The following is a 16,868-nucleotide window of genomic DNA, read 5'->3' on the forward strand; positions in this document are numbered from 1 at the left end:
ACTAGTTGTGCATTTGGCAGGAAAAATTTGAGAATATTTGGTGCATTTTGAAAAAGTTACAGCTTGCTGAATATATTTGAAATAATAAATAAAAGTTGCATGCTTTAATTAATTTGTTACTAGCGCCGCCTACTGACAGAACCTTGAACCAATCAGCTAATCAACTGAGCGGCCGTAACCAACCTAACAACATCGCCGAAGACATGATATATGAAATATAATATTTTATTTCGCTTAATTTTAAATGTTAAAGAATAAGATGAGTTTACTACCAGTGGGCTCAATGTAGAGCTTTTTGGTGTGAGGGTGAGTGGTGGGTCATCAAAAAAAAAAAATGTTTGCTCACTAGCGCCGCCTAGTGGTGGAATTTTGAATCAAACGGCTCATCATTTGTTAGTTCTTGACCAGCCAAATAATATTGCCGAAGACACCAACTCTCTAAGTAATCAGGATCATGAGATATTTGGTATAAACATTTAATCAGTGTTACGTCTGTTTGTCTCTGGTATGACAGATATCACAGACAGCAAGCCATAGCACTGGCGAAATTTCCATACCGTACATCTTAGCACCATGATTACTTATATACTCGGTATACTTGGCAAAGTTGTTAGGCCAGCCAAGGTCTTACTGGTGATGGGCCGTTTGACTGAAAATTCCACCACTAGGTAGCGCTGACGATAAATCAATTTTTCTATTCCATATATCTCAGGACTCTGATTACTTAGAAAGTTGGTTTCTTCGGCAATGTTGTTTGGTTTATTAAGTCCTTTCAGTTGATTAGCTGATTGGTTCAAGATTCTGCCAGTAGACGGCACTAGTTGCAAATTAGTAGAAGCATGTATCTTTTACTTATTATCTTGAATATATTCAGCAACCTGTAACTTTCTATAATGTATAGGAAATATTTTCAAATTTTATCTGCTAGTTGCACAACTAATTAGCTATAAATGGTACAAATTTGAGCTCGATTGGATAGTTTTACATGAAGTTGGAGCGACTCTAGTAAAATGATTCATATTTGAGTGTTCTTCGTTATCTCTGGATCAAGTGAACCAAATGAAATGAAATATTGCACATTTATGACTAATATATAGCTCTTAGAAAAACCTTTGACTTGACTTAAATATGTTCATAGAAAACTAAATTACACCTTTTTGATTGCTTTACGAAAAAAAACATTCATTTTCATAATTTTGCAAATGTGTAACTAGCGCTTCCTTGTGGTGAAATTTCGAAACAAGTGGACCATTAACTGTAAGCCCTTGACCTACCAAACAACATTATCAAAGACACCAACTTTGTAAGTGACCAGAATTCTGAGATATATGAAATTTAAAATTTGCTTGACCTCTAGCACCGCCTAGTGGTATATACAAAAGCAAGCTAAGTTTTAAAAATTGCCTAAAGCATTTTTAGCAAGTTGTATCCTTTTATAAAGTCCACCAAAACTATTCAAATTTTGATTACTTGTTCCTCAACGAGTTTGATTTAATTGGTGCAAATTTGGGCTTGATTGAATATTTAACTCTACACGAAATTAGAGCCCTTCTATCTATATCTATTTTTTGACTTCCGTTTATCAAATTACTGTACTAAGCGAACCGAATTAAATTAAATTTTGAAAGTTTATGACTTATGTATTGGTCTTCGTGTATCGTTGGACTCGACTAAAATATGACCAAAGGCAAAAAAAGTTGCAATTGGGTTTTTAAATTAAGAAAAATGTATTGATTTTTTTTATTTTATACGAAAGAGCACCTTTTTCTGAGCCACTGTGATTTTTTTCAGATTTTTAGAACCTTATTTTGATACCTAAAATCAATTTCAAAAAGATTTTTTGATATCACCTTTTGACAGCTGGGCAACTGTTTTACAGCTCCGCCCAGTACAAACTGCGACGAGGGGTAATTCGACGAATCGCTCCCATACAAACTTCAAATTGATTTTTAAATATGTTCCTGGGCTCCAAAATTCATAAAAAATTGGATTTTGGCTCAGTTTGACACGCAGATTCAGAATATCAAACTATCTCAACACCGTTAAAGAAGCCAATTTTTGGTAGCTTTTCTTGTTTTGCGTGTACTGGCATGCACTCACTACGTTTACATTGAGTGTGTGCCGACTTACCGCTGCGCTACTGAAGACACTATTCTGTTCATTATTCTGTTCTTGCTCACTCGTAACAAGCTTAAAATAAGAAGATCAGATGCGTTGGTTTTGTTTACGAAGAGATTTGTGCCCTCTAAATCGTGAGTAGGTGCCAAAATCCGCCATTGTGGCGGCCATTTTGGGATTCTAACAAGTCTGTCCTTAACAGGATCCATGATGCGAACGTTTAGAGGTAATCATACCATCTACCAGAGTTGCGGCAACACACGTGAGCAGCTTTTATAGTGATGAGCGACTTGCAGAGGCACGTGATCGGTCGGTGGCCGACCGACGAAAGAATGTGCAGGTTGAGGATCAAGGGCCGATTCTTCAACTTCAGCATAATAAACGTGCACAGCCCACGCTCCGGAAGTACTGATGATGACAAGAACGCATTCTAAGCGCAGCTCGAACGCGAGTACGATCGCTGCCCAAGCCACGACGTCAAGATCATCATAGGAGATTTAAATGCTCAGGTAGGCCAGGAGGAGGAATTCGGACCGACGATTGGAAAGTTCAGCACCCACCTGCAGACGAACGAAAACGGCATACGACTCATTGCCGCTTCCAAAAATATGACCATACGTAGCACCTTTTTCCAACACAGCCTCCCTTATCGTTACACCTGGAGATCACCACAGCAGACAAAATCTCAAATCGACCACGTTCTGATTGACGGACGGCACTTCTCTGACATTATCGACGTCAGGACCTATCCTGGTGCCAACATCGATTCCGACCACTATCTGGTGATTGTTAAAACTGCATCCAAAACTCTCCGTCATCAACAATGTACGGTACCGGCGACCGCCAAGGTACAACCTTGAGCGACTAAAACAACCGGATGTCGCATCAGCATACACACAGAATCTCGAGGCCGCGTTGCCAGGCGAGGGCGAGCTCGAGAGGACTGCTGGAGTACAGTGAAAGCAGCCATCAACGACGCAGCCGAGAGCACCATCGGGTACGTGGAACGGTATCGATGGAACGAATGGTTCGACGAAGAGTGCAGAACGGTTTTGGAGGAGAAGAACGCAGCGACGGCGGTAATGCTGCAGCAAGGGACTCGACAGAACGTGGAACGTTATAAACAGAAGCGGAAACAGCAGACCCGCCTCTTTCGGGAGAAATAGCGCCGCCTGGAAGAAGCGGAGTGTGAAGAAATGGAACTGCTGTGCCGTTCACAAGAATCACGTAAGTTCTATCAGAAGCTCAACGCATCCCGCAACGGCTTCGTGCCGCGAGGGGAAATGTGCAGGGATAAAGACTAAGGCCTCTTGACGGACGGTCGTGAGGTAATCGAAAGGTGGAAGCAGCACTTCAATCAGCACCTGAACGGCTTGGAGAACGTAGGCACGAGAGACCACGGCAACGGAGGAAACGACGACGCACGTCAGTTCAGCGGAGGACGGAAATGAACCAACTCCCACGCTGAGGGAAGTTAAGGATGCCATTCACCAGCTCAAAACCAACAAAGCAGCTGGTAAGGATGGTATCGCAGCTGAACTCATCAAGATGGGCCCAGAAAAGTTGGCCACCTGTCTGCATCGGCTGATAGTCAGGATGTGGGAAACCGAACAGCTACCGGAGGAGTGGAAGGAAGGAGTAATCTGACCCACTCACAAGAAAAGCGACCATTTGGAATGTGAGAACTTCAGGGCGATCACCATTTTGAATGCTGCCTACAAAGTGCTATCCCCAGACCATTTTCCGTCGTCTGTCACCTAAAACGAATGAGTTCGTGGGAAGTTATCAAGCCGGCTTCATCGACGGCCGGTCGACAATGGACCAGATCTTCACCGTACGGCAAATCCTCCAGGAATGCCGTAAATACCAGGTCCCAACGCATCACCTGTTCATCGACTTAAAGACCGCGCAGAGCTATGCAGAATCATGGACGAAAACGGCTTTCCTGGGAAGCTGACTAGACTGATTAAAGCAACGATGGACGGTTCGCAAAACTGCGTAAGGGTTTCGGGTGAACTATCCAGTTCATTCGAATCTCGCCGAGGACTACGACAAGGTGATGGACTCTCATGCCTACTCTTCAAGATCGCTCTGGAAAGTTTGATGCAACGAGCCGGGCCCAACAGCCCGAGGAACAAATTTCACAAAATCCGGTCAATTTGTGTGCTTTGTGGACGACATGGACTTTATTGCCAGAACATTTGGAACGGTGGAAGAGCTGTACACCCGCCTAAAACGCGAAGCAGCAAAGGTCGGACCGGATCCGTCTGGGTAGTAATGTTACGATAGACGGGGATACTTTCGAGGTGGTGGAGGAATCCGTCTACCTCGGACCTTTACTGACCGCTGACAACAACGTGAGTCGTAAAATTCGAAGGCGCATCATCAGCGTAAGTTGGACCGACTACGGGCTCCAGAAGAAACTGCGGTCGAAAAAGATTCACCCCCGCACCAAATGTACCATGTACAAGACGCTAATAAGACCGGTGGTTCTCTACGGACACGAGACATGGATCATCCTAGAGGAGGACCTGCAAGCTCTCGGAGTTTTCGAACGACGCGTGCTAAGGACGATCTGCGGCGGTGTGCAGGAGAACGGTGTGTGGCGGAGAAGGATGACCCACGATCTCGCTGCACTTTACGGCGACCCCGGCATCCAGAAGGTTGCCAAAGCTTCAAGTATTCGATGGACAGGGCATGCCGCAAGAATGCCGGACAACAACCCTGCAAAGTTGGTGTTTGCTCACCATCCGGTTGGTACAAGAAGGCGTGGAGCGCAGAGAGCAGGATGGGCGGACCAGGTGGGGCGTGATCTGGCGAGCGTTGGGCGTGACCGACGTTGGAGAGCTGCAGCTGAAAATCGAGTATTTTGGCGGCAAATTGTTGATTTGATGCGTATACAGATAATACTGCATTAGGGCGTTTATGTTCATTCTTTACCTCTAACCGTTCGCACCATAGATCCTGTCCAACACACCTCCTGCAACGCTGCGATGCCAAGTCCGCGGTCCTTCATTAGATCGGTGAGTACGCGGGAGTTCCTAATGAAGTTAAGAGATCGGCAGTTCCACGCACCAAGTTTTCAGTCACAAGCAAGATCACAAGTTCTATTTATTCGCTGGAGTCGTTGCCGTTGTTCTTGGTTCGTATTATTATGTTGCTGATTTTCCGTTGCAATTCTTTTTTTACGGATGACTCGTGGGGCTGGTCATCAATCTCCTACTTTCCGGTGAACCATAGTGAACAGTCGAGTTTAGTGTTCTTCTCTGGCAATCGGACTACAATTTCTTTCATCCCTATTCCTGTTTAGGCTATTTTTGATTTTTTTTTAACTTTTTATGTGTGGTTTGTATTTAAGCCATTTTGAAAACCGTCTAGGGAATCCATGTATTTGACTTAACTTTCAAGCAGTCGCGTTTACGACCATCATTAGCGACAACACGTACACGCAGTGTATCATAAGCGGGCATTTTTAATGTTGCGTGTACTCAGTACAGGATGTGACCGCTTCCGGATTAACCAGAAACGCACAAAATGTGTTGCAGTTTGAAACGCTTTACCTTTACCTTGATCTCGCTCGCCAAGGACAACCAATTAGTTGTAATTGAGGAAACAAGCTTGCACTCCAAACTGATGAGCGAAATTGTGCACAAATCACCAATAGGTTGCAAACTATTCACGCGCTGATGGCAAGTGTGCAGCTCATGCATAGACAGGCATTTCATGCATGCTTATAATGTACCGTGCTGCTCCATCGCTCATCTAACATCACCCATCGCCAATGATCCAGTAAGTTTTCAGGTGCAATCTACATTCCTAAACATATAAGCATGCATTGCACAGGTAGGCACCGTGCAGAACTATTCATCATGCTCCGATGAAAAGAAACGAACCACCCTCTCTTTCTCCGGTTGGTTCTTAATTTAAAAATTTCATCTGTGAATCCTTCACGGTGCATCTCTTCGCTGCTGCTGGCTAGCCGCCGGACTTCGGCAGAATTCTGGCTTGGCGCACTCTGGTGTTGCGGGCTGGGGTGCCGCAGCGAGGGGAATTTTGTTTTCCCAATTGGTTAGAGTGGAGCGGAACGAGCGAGCAGGTTGGTCGGTCGGTATGTTTATTCAGTTCGCCTGAATTGCATGATGTAATGGCACAGAACAGAAGAAGTCGGTATAGGTACACTGCCAACTTGGTGAGCGGAGGAACAGCGTCGGGCGCCAGCAGCATCAGTGTGACTGGCGAAGGAATGATGGAAATGAGTTTGTTGCATTTTAATGGGTAGCTAAGTGGATCTGTTATTACAAGGTTTTCCACTGTAGCTGAGCACTTTTCTCATTTAATAAGAGCAAATTTTCTCTGTTTTCTTTGGATCGCAAAATTGGGTCACCTCCCCTCGGGGAGTATTTTTCAATGGCCTTTCAAGCGACCCGGTGCATTTTGATGAATGGAGGGTTTCGAAAGCAGTGTTAGCCGCTCAAAGGGTTTAGTGAGGAGGTAGGAGAAGATCTTGAGATGCAAATAAAAACACTATTAATGGAGTAACTCAAACTGGGACAAAGACATTAAAGCGGTAGTCTGAGGTAAGTTTCGCAATTCTAGGTGAACGAATTTAACCAAAGTTTTTGATCAATATTTCGATATAGATGTTTTTCGTTAATGATTACATACATTTATATGAAAAAAAAAAACCGAAATCAATATAATAGAGTCATTTAATAATTTAATTTAATATCTAGTCAAACAAAATAATAAAAATACTATGCGACATTAAACCTTTCCCTTCGGCTTCTCATCAAATGCCCCGTTACACTGCCCCTCGAGGTTCTTCACTGATTTGGCTTTAATTTTCGGATTGTTGACATAGTATCGTTCCTCGCCAGGCCACGCGTGGCTCAGTTTGTAAACCACCGAGTACAGCAAACGTTGATCATAGGCATCTGCTTCTCGATCGCTGGTTACGTAACTGACAACCGTGCCCACCAGCATTGTGATAAACGTGCCAATCAAACTGTAATACATATACGATATGGCGTACAGGTTTTCCGGGAATCCTCGAGTAATGTTTGTGGAATTGAGAGGCAAGTCATCAAAGTCATCTGTTATAGCAATGGAAGATGCCATCCACGATTCAGACCGTTTTATAATACCATTCGAAAAGGTTTCGTTGTTGCACCCCTAAAAAGATATATCATATGTTATTGAAACATTCCAATGATAATGGCGAGTAACTTACTTCGACAGACGTGGGAAGCAATGGCGTCTCGTTATCGATTGTCAATCCTCCAAACGTGATCCAAAGAGTAACGATGTGTGAAATGATCATTCCACTTGCGGCACCTTTCCAGTTACAAACCGGAACCAGCATTGCCAGCAGAAATACTCCCAGCAATGGACCGGAAGTGGCCGAGGTCATCAGCATACTGCTCTCGATCACCCCGGATAGCAGACCGACGGCAAAGCCTATCCCCATGACAATCACTCCGTACACGGCTCCGATGACCCTGATCATGCGCAGCTGCTTTTTGTCACGGGTGTCCTTGAAATACGGCAGCGGTGCCAAGAAATCCTCCCAGGTGACGGTGGCCGCTGCATTAATATTGGACACGTTCAAAGTCAACGCACCGTTCAAGAGGGATCCCATGAACAACCCCAAGAATCCCGGAAGATACGAGAACTTATCCTGGACAAAGAAGGCAGCAATTTCGTCGATTTTGCTGATAAACCCAGCTGCTAGAGGATCACAGTCGACGTACACCGAGAAGATGCCCATTCCGACGACCCAGACCAACGTGAAAAGGATGATAATGATCGGAACGTTGGTCATGATGGTACGTTGAATTTCTTGAAATGATCCCATGCTGAGGTATCGCTGAACGAAGCTCTGCTGACATCCGAATATACTTAACGACATGAACAGCTGTCCAAGCCAGGCTGAAGTAGTGTCTACTCGGATAGTTGGGTCTCCGGTGAAGTCGAAGAATGTGAGGCGACCTGTTAAGAAGAGGTAAACTTGTTAACACAAGAAGAATTTGCAACATCAGCCAAACGTACCTTCTTCAGCTGGAACGGTGACAATCTTCTCGACGCTCCACACGTTAACCATGGACTGGATGACGATGGCGATCATGAGTAGTATCATGGTGACTCCTTGGATCACATCTGCTGTTATGGCAGCTTTGAGACCACCCAGAAGGTTGAAGGTAATGGTAGTGACCGTGATCAAGAGCAGTGATGCCCAGTACGGGACTCCAACGACGGTATTCAAAGCAACTGCTGGAGTATACAGGGTGACACCAAGGATCAGTAACGCTCTGACGACGTAGGTTCCGGAAGCAAGACAGCGAACCAGGCGACTATTGAATCTGTTTGAGGATGATCATTAGATGCCATACCAACTAGATCGAAGTGAACTCACCTCAAATCCAGATACTGATACACCGAAGTGATCCCCAGATTGAAGTACACCGGAATGAATACGTAGCACACAATCGGATAGGCGGTCACCATGCCGTACAGCGTTTCCCACATGGCCGATCCTCGATAGAACAGTTCACTCGGATAGCCGAGCAACGATCGTACACCCAGCGTTCCACGAGCAATCGACAGCATCATAGCGCCAACGGAGATGGTTCCCATTCCGAAGACATACTCAGCTTTGGTCTTTTCCTTACGTCCGAAGAAGCGACCCCACAGTGGGATCAAGGTGGACACGATCACGAACACAAAGAAGGTGATGTAGTCCCAGGTCAGACTGGTGCAGCTGGAGGCCACGGTTGCCATTCTGGAAGATTTAAGATATATTTAATTTACATTAGCCTTGGTTCATAAATAGGTACATATCTTCATCAAATCAACCACGCAGTTGAAAATGTTTACCGTCAAACGGGGTTACTTGCAACAGCGGTGTAACTTGCAACACGATGACATACACTAAATGTGAAGCATTTTCTAATAATAATGAAAACTAGTATGCCCTACTATTTCTGTTATAGAGATTATGTGTATCAAAGATCGATTTAGTATAAAAATTAGCCTCGTTTCTTTGTTTATGGTTTAGCTACACTGTTAAAACGGATTGATCATTTTACGCCATAAAAACAAGTATGAAAATCGTGCTTGACCTCTCCCTTATGGTAAGAGCGATAAGTCTGATGACCTTGCTTGCAGTTAGGGTACCTAATAGTAAGCTTATCTAAACGGTAAAAGTTTGATAAACTTATCGACTAAGTAATGCAAAAAATCATTATTATATTCGACAACCACTATGGGGTAACTTGCAACAGTTGAATTTGACGAAACCTTCTATTATTCATCTTCATTTCACGATATATTTGACAGAAATAACCGAAATGGATCATTTATTGATTACGTAACGCGTTCATTTTCAAATGACAATTCATTTTCTACATTTTTTTTGCACGCGGCCTTCATTGTGAGGAAATGCCACATTTTGAAGTTTCATTCATGTTTTATCATGTTAAACGTTCAATTTTTGTTTATGAACGCTGTAAAGAAATCACTAACATCAATTCTGAACCTAGATGGAGTAAATTATTTCAGTTTAATACCCAAATTAGCGAGTTTGACATTTACAAAGTAGAATAGGCGTGTTTTAATCATGTTAATTTAGCTGAAATTGCCAAACACCACTTCAAAATGAAGGCTACTTGGAGATGACTCACTCTAGCTTTTCAAGAAATGACAATAATCATTGTCGACATTTTGTTATGAGTGCTAAGTCACGAGAATCATATATATATTTTGTGTTAGAGGGACGTGAGACCTGTTGCTAAAAGATATACTCTCGCTTGCAATAACTATCAATCCTTTCATGAAAAATTATATGTCAATTAGTTAGTGTACATCTCTTCATGGTATGTTTCATGCATAACATCAAAAATTTACAATAAAACTAAATACTAGAATGTTAGTGCTGTTTAATGATAGCTAACTTAACTTCATGTCCTATGTTGCAAGTTACCCCACAGATGGGGAAACTTGCAACAATCATGTATTTCGCACCTCCTGATTAGGTGGCAACGTATTTTGGTAAACCAAGAGCTGCATAGTATTCTACTCGGGGTAATTAGCGTACACGATGCTTCACAGGATGTTTCAAATGTTTAGATTTCCAATGATATTGCTTCAAAGTCGAAAAGTGTTGCAAGTTACCCCATTTGACGGTACATCGAGTTCGCTGGAATAAAACGATCTCCATCATAATTAACACATTTCTCCATCGGTTTGTAAAATTATAGATTGGCTACAGTATGGACATCTGTACAATAAATCGTCTCATGAAAAATTGAGTTAATTAACATGAAAGATCAAAAGTATTTCTATTTTCGCAATTTTGAGGGAGAATATGGGATTTATATAAGAAACGGCACACTCCGAGCCGGAACTACGGAAGCTAGATGAGAGTTCCGAGAAGAAAAGAGGTACTATGCTATCTAGTTTTGGAAATTTGAAGCCATTTCGGAAACTTTGGGAGAAATATGGTTATTACAGCCAGAGCCGTAGCGTGGTCCCATGGCACCCTTGGCAAGCAGATTGGCGCGTCACACAAATTCGATATTATTAGTTTGGAAAAGTTTGTAGTTATTATTATTTTTTAGTATTTTTAAAAGTTGGAATTTGGTGTTTCGAAAAAAAAACATTTATTTTTATTTTCTTAGAGCGCTTTCCTTTCGTGTATTTTTTTAGGAATTTCAATGAGAATAGCCAAATAACTTTCCAATATATACTTCTCTTATATGAGTACAATAATTTCAAATGGCATTCCAGATTTCGAACACAAAAGTGAAGCATAAATTTCTTCAATAAATCTCACAGATTTGTTTTGTTTTTTTGCCTTTCTCGTACACCAAGGTGTACCGAAAGGCTATATGTTCACTCCAAAAATGAAATTTTGATAGAACCCCCGGAGGGCCAAGTCTTATATACCAATCGACTCAGCTCGACGAGTTGAGATGATGTCTGTGTGTATGTATGTGTGTGTGTATGTATGTGTGTGCGTGTGTATGTGTACAAAAATGTCACCTCACTTTTGGATAATAAATATCATCCGATTTCAACGCTTTTGTTTTCAATCGACGGCGAATATTGTCCCATTGTTTCCTATTGAAAATGGTTTGAATCGGTCCAGCCGTTCCGGAGTTATGGCCATTTAGGTGTTCCGGACCAGTATCCCAGGAAGGGGCCAGATATGAAATTGCAACAAACCCATGCATGCGACCCATCTAACCACGGCATTTTTGATTATCTGACGAACGGTAAGCAGGAAAATAGTCGCAGATTATATCTGAACCGGTAATGTTCCAGAACCGGTTCTGGGTGTCCCGCCGGATGTGACCAAATATAAAAGTGAACCAAACCCATGCATGCGACACATCAAATTGCAGCTTTTTGTATAACCTGATGAACGGTAGACAGGAAAATAGTCTCGGACCATATCTAAACCGGTAGCATACCAGAACCGGTTCCGGGTGTCCCACTGTAAGTGGCCAAATGTAAAAGTGAAACAAACCCATGCATACGACACATCAAATCACCGATTTTTATGTAACCTGATGAATGGTTAACAGGAAAATAGTCTCAGACCATATCTGATCCGGTAGTGTTCCGGAACCGGTTCCGGGTATCCCGCCGGAAGTAACCAAATATAAAAGTGAACCAAACCCATGCATGCGACACATAAAATCGCAGCTTTTTCTATAACCTGATGAACGATAAATAGGAAAATAGTCGCAGACTATATCTAAACCGGTAGTGTTGCAGAACCGGTTCCGGGTGTCTCACCGGAAGTGGTCAAATATAAAAGTGAAACAAACCCATACATGCGACACATCAAATCACCGCTTTTTCTGTAACCTGATGAATGATAAACAGGAAAATAGTCGCAGACCATATCTGATCCGGTAGAGTTCCGGAACTGGTTCCGGGTATCCCGCCGGAAGTGGCCAAATATAAAAGTGAACCAAACCCATGCATGCGACACATCAAATGGCCGCTTTTTCTATAACCTGAGGAACGGTAAGCAGGAAAATTGTCTCAGATCATATCTGAACCGGTAGCATCCCGGAACCGGTTCCTGGTGTCCCACCCGAAGTGGCCTAATTCACACATGCGACACATCAAATCATGGCATTTTCGATAACTTGTACGATCAGCAAGAACATAAGCTATGCCCACATTAGAAACTACTGATAGTGTTCCGGAATCGATTTGAGGTATTTCGCTGAAAGTAGCCGAATATAAAAGAGAACCAAAAAAAAATATTCGCGACACATCAAATGGCCTTTAAGGTATCCTGATGAACGGTTACCAAGAAAAAATATCTCAGATCATGCTTGGGAAAACTAGTAGTGTCCCAGAATCGGTTCCCGGTGTCCCTCTGGATGTGGTCAAATGTAGAAGGGAACCCAACTCCATGCATGCGCTTCATCAAAACGCGGTTTTTTCGATAAGCTGATGAAAGATTTTCAATAAAACTAGCTCAGATTACGTTAGAGACCACCGATAGTATTCCACAACCGGTTTCAGGTGTCCCGCCGGAATTGGTCAAATGTAAAAATGAACCATGTAAATTTTCCGGAACCGGTTAAGGGTGTCCCACTGGAAGTGGACATACATAGACGTGAATCAAACCCATGCTCGTGGTACATCAAATCGCTTTTTTGTCAGTAACCTGATGCATGGATGATAAGAAAATAGGCACAGTCCACAGAAGTTACTACCGGTAGTGTTTTTAGTTCCGGGTAACCTGATTAACAGTTTTCATAAACTCAGATCACATTTGAATATACCGGTAGTCTTACGGAATCATTTCCGGGGGTCTCGTAAGCAATGCAAAATATACTCAGATTACATAAGAGGCTACCGGTGGTGTTGCAGAACCAGCGTTGGGTGCTTTAGTGAAATTACGAAAGTGAACTAAATGAATGCAAGCGATAGATATGTTTAAGAGAACCAAAAACCTAAAAAAAAACTAAAGCGATCTCATCAAATTACACCATGTTAGAATCCTGAGACGTAAATTTACAGTAGGATCGATCAACGTTGTATGGAAAAATTAAAATTTAAGCGCATCAGCGCGGAACATTCTTTTAAATCTTTATTTGCGTTTAAAATTACTACGCAAAATTTTGATGCGCCTGGAGGGCGAGCTCTGTAATGTGGTTGATATTTGAATGTGATATAGCATTGGCAATTCAAATTACTACATTACAAATTCTACATGAATTTTGCAACCAATGATAATGAAATATAGCATAAAATGTGCAGAACAAAACTTTGTCAAAGTGTTCTGTGGAAAAAGTTTAATCCTGGCTAGTAATTAGCATCTTGGTATGAATCAGCCTCCAGTGAAGGTGGTCCAGCAGTCAACTGAAAGACCTGATACTTTCAGCTCTGCCCATACGTTGAATATAACGTCGGAATAAGTGCCCCAATTCGATGATGACCTTGATAAAATTCTTGATTTTCAGAAATTCAGAAATTCGTAGGTGGTACAGTCCCAGATCGCTTTTATGAGCATTTCCCCCTTTTCGTCCATCACCAAAGCACAGAGATTTGGGGCTGATCACTGACTCTAAGGCAAGATTGATTGCGTCGACGGAAAGATCATGAGTACATATTCGACGAGAAAGGCACTATCACCACTAGGTGGATAAATCTGGGTTTTTTTCTGTTTGTCTGGATTTTTTTGTTCAACCGAATTTTGCTTTCAAACATACTTCATTGAGTTTTCAGGATGATCAAATGATAGATATTACCATTTTTTGGCAATTGGTTCAAGTGGATTTAGCAGAACTTTTCAATTATTTTACCAAAGCTTTCTTCTGAAGTTTAATTAAAATATTTCCCAGAAGATCTGCAATAAAATTTTCAGCAATCATTAGACGAACCGTGGACATGGATGAATACCAGGAGGAAATCCTGAATCAATCTCTGTATGAGCTTTTGTTGGAATCTCTGGAATAATTCCTGCCGGAAGCACTGAATGAATGCAAGAATTTCTGAACGAAGTAATCTTTTGCAGTAATATCTGGAGGGATACCTGATGAAAGAATTGGATTATATTTCAGAAAAAATGTCCAATGAAATTCCTTGAGCAGTTCGTGAAGAAACGCCTGAATGATGAATTTTTAAAGGAATCCCTGGAAAGGTTTCTTAAGAAATCTCTGTTGGATTTTCTAAAATAAAATCCCAAGAAAGTCTTATGACTTTCTTCTTCCTGGAAAAAAATCTGTGGGAATACATGGAAGGCTTTCAAAAGAAACCATTGGAGAAATCTTTTATGAAACCCATATGAAAGATTATCTAAGCGTTGTGAGAGATTTCTTCTTTCCAAAGAAATATATAGAAGACTTTCTAAAGGAAACTTTGGTCGAATTTCTAGAATAATCTATAGAAGATTTTCTAAAAAAATCCCTGGAAGCATTTATGAAAAAAATCTCAAAGGCATTCATGGAGGAATCCCTGGGCGGATTTCTAAAGAAGTCTCTTCAATTTTCTAGAGAAATCCATGGAAGAATTACTAAGAAAATTCATTGAAGGGGTTCTAAGCACTGCTGAAAAATTCATTTCGTCATATCTTAATTCAATCACCTACAGCTCATTTTAGAAACTGAACCTGAGAATATGGTATATGAAGAACTTGTGCGGCTAGAGCAGTTCTGCAAGAAAGTCAAGGAAAACCCGCTATTTTTCGAATATTTAAGATAAATGTCACGGACTACCTCCGAAAAATGCCAATGATATTCACGGTGAATATCATTTGGCATTTTTCAAAGGTAGTTCGTGACATTTACTTTATATATTCGAAAAATAGCGATTTTTCCGTGACTTTCTTGTAGAACTGGTCTAGCCACACAAGTTTTTCATACACCATATTCTCAGGTTCAGCTTCTAAAATGAACTGTAGGTGGTTCAATTTAGATATGACGAAATGAAATTTTCAGCACTGGTTCTAAGTAATCCTCAAAGTTGAACCATTAATTTTTAAAAGCACAAATCTGAGGGACTAAACATTGCACTGAGCTGAAAAGTTGAGCAATTGATCACTTTTTGATCAACTTTTCAGCTTAGTGTGTGGTTCTTCAGATGCGTGCTTTTGAAAATTCAAGGTGTGGCTTTGTTATATCATCACCTTAAAGATATGTTTAAAGGAATCTCTATAAGAAAACTCACGGATTTTTGTTTTTGAAATTAATTGAAGATTTTTCAGGAAAACCGAGAAAAAAATTGTGAAATATAAGTATTGTGATATCTAGTGTGATATACAAGTATCAACCATAAAGATTTTTTTAAAGAATCTGTGAAGGAAATTCTGAAGGTATTCCTTGAAGGAAATTTCCAAATTCATCCCTAAAAGAATTTTTGAAAGATTGTCTGCAGAAAATTCTTAAGGAAACTATGAAAGATTATTTAATAAAAATCCACGGAGGAATATCTTGAGGAATCCTTTGACTAGTTTCTGAAAAAGTTCCTAGATAATTTCTTGAAATCCTACCTGGATGGATTTCTTAAGGAGAAATTTCGAAAGCAATCTTCAGAAAAAAAATATTTTTTATATTTTTTTTTAATAATTTGTGAAGGAGTTTCTGTGAAAATTTTTGGAGGTATTCTAGGAAAGTTTTTATAAAAATCCCTGGAAGAATTTCAGAAACATTTTGTGAAAGAAACCCAGTTATTCCGAAGAAATGCATTTAATAAAACTTTGTTAATGCTTCCCGTGAGCTATTCGCTCATTGAAGGAAGCACGACACTAGACAACGGACTAGCATGCAGTGGAACAGTCGAAAACATTTGCTGACTGTTGCGGCGGGAATCGATCCTGCGCTTCCCAGTACGACACGGATGATTTGCACTTGATTTACAAAAGTGCAAGCCCAAAAAAAATTACTGGAAATAACAATTGAATGGACTGGAAGTAGCTGTAACTTTTTGGAAAATTATCAAATATTCTCAAATTTTCACTGTAAGTTGATCAACTAGCTGTGTATCAGTGGTCAAAATTCGGAAAAGATTCTGCACGAAGTTATAAAGAGTCTCGAAAAAAGGTATAATTATCCGATAGTTCTTAAAAAATCCCCATGGTTCTCTAGGATTTGCTGCAAAATTTCCCTCCGAAATGCATTTTTCCGGGTTTACTTCTGGATCCAATATGTTTTATAGAAGCTCCTCCAAAATGTCTTCCATAAGTTCCTTAGGAATATCTTTCATATTTTTTTGCAATAAATTTGAGAGATTTTTTCCGGAACTCTGTCCGAAAATATCCCAGAAGTTTCTCCGGATTTTTTTTCCAGGAGCTTCTCCGGAAGGGCCTTTCAAAAGCTCATCCGGAAATATTTCCAGGATATCTTCTGGAATTTCTTCCGGAAAATCTTCCAGAATTCTTCGGAAAACTGTACGAAAATCTGTTCCAAAAACATTTCCAATTGTTCCTTCAAAGAATATCGATCATCTCGATATGCATTTGGGAATTCTTCTAGAAGCTTTACAAACTCTAACAGGAATGCCATCAGAAATTGTTTGGAAAAATATTTCTGAAAAGCTCACAGGGTTTTTTTTTCTAAAAATTCGTGAATTTTCCAAAAGTTTCTCTGGAAATTCTTCCAGAAATACTTCTTGGAACTCTCCCTGCAGTTAGTCTGTAATTTTTCAAAATGCATCTTTGGTTGTTATTTTTTCTAGAGTAAATCTAAGATATAAAAAGAAGCAACCCCTGTCACCAACTGGAGGTTGCA

At 41.0% G+C, this 16,868-nt stretch overlaps 1 protein-coding gene across 1 annotated transcript in view; it reads right to left on the reverse strand.

Moving 5' to 3' along the window:
* Positions 1–6,882: 6,882 nt before the first annotated feature.
* Positions 6,883–16,868, reverse strand: part of LOC109425332 (sodium-coupled monocarboxylate transporter 1-like) — a 93,697-nt gene continuing 83,711 nt past the window's right edge. Inside the window, exons 2-5 of the mRNA XM_029860206.2 lie at positions 8,531–8,896; positions 8,167–8,477; positions 7,349–8,106; positions 6,883–7,290 (exon numbers count right to left, since the gene is read on the reverse strand). Coding sequence (XP_029716066.2) covers positions 6,883–7,290; positions 7,349–8,106; positions 8,167–8,477; positions 8,531–8,895 — 1,842 coding nt within the window. The 5' untranslated portion in view covers position 8,896. The remainder of the gene's footprint in view (positions 7,291–7,348; positions 8,107–8,166; positions 8,478–8,530; positions 8,897–16,868) is intronic.

The sequence above is a fragment of the Aedes albopictus genome, chromosome 1 (assembly GCF_035046485.1).
Source record: "Aedes albopictus strain Foshan chromosome 1, AalbF5, whole genome shotgun sequence".
Classification (NCBI taxonomy): Eukaryota; Metazoa; Arthropoda; class Insecta; order Diptera; family Culicidae; genus Aedes; species Aedes albopictus.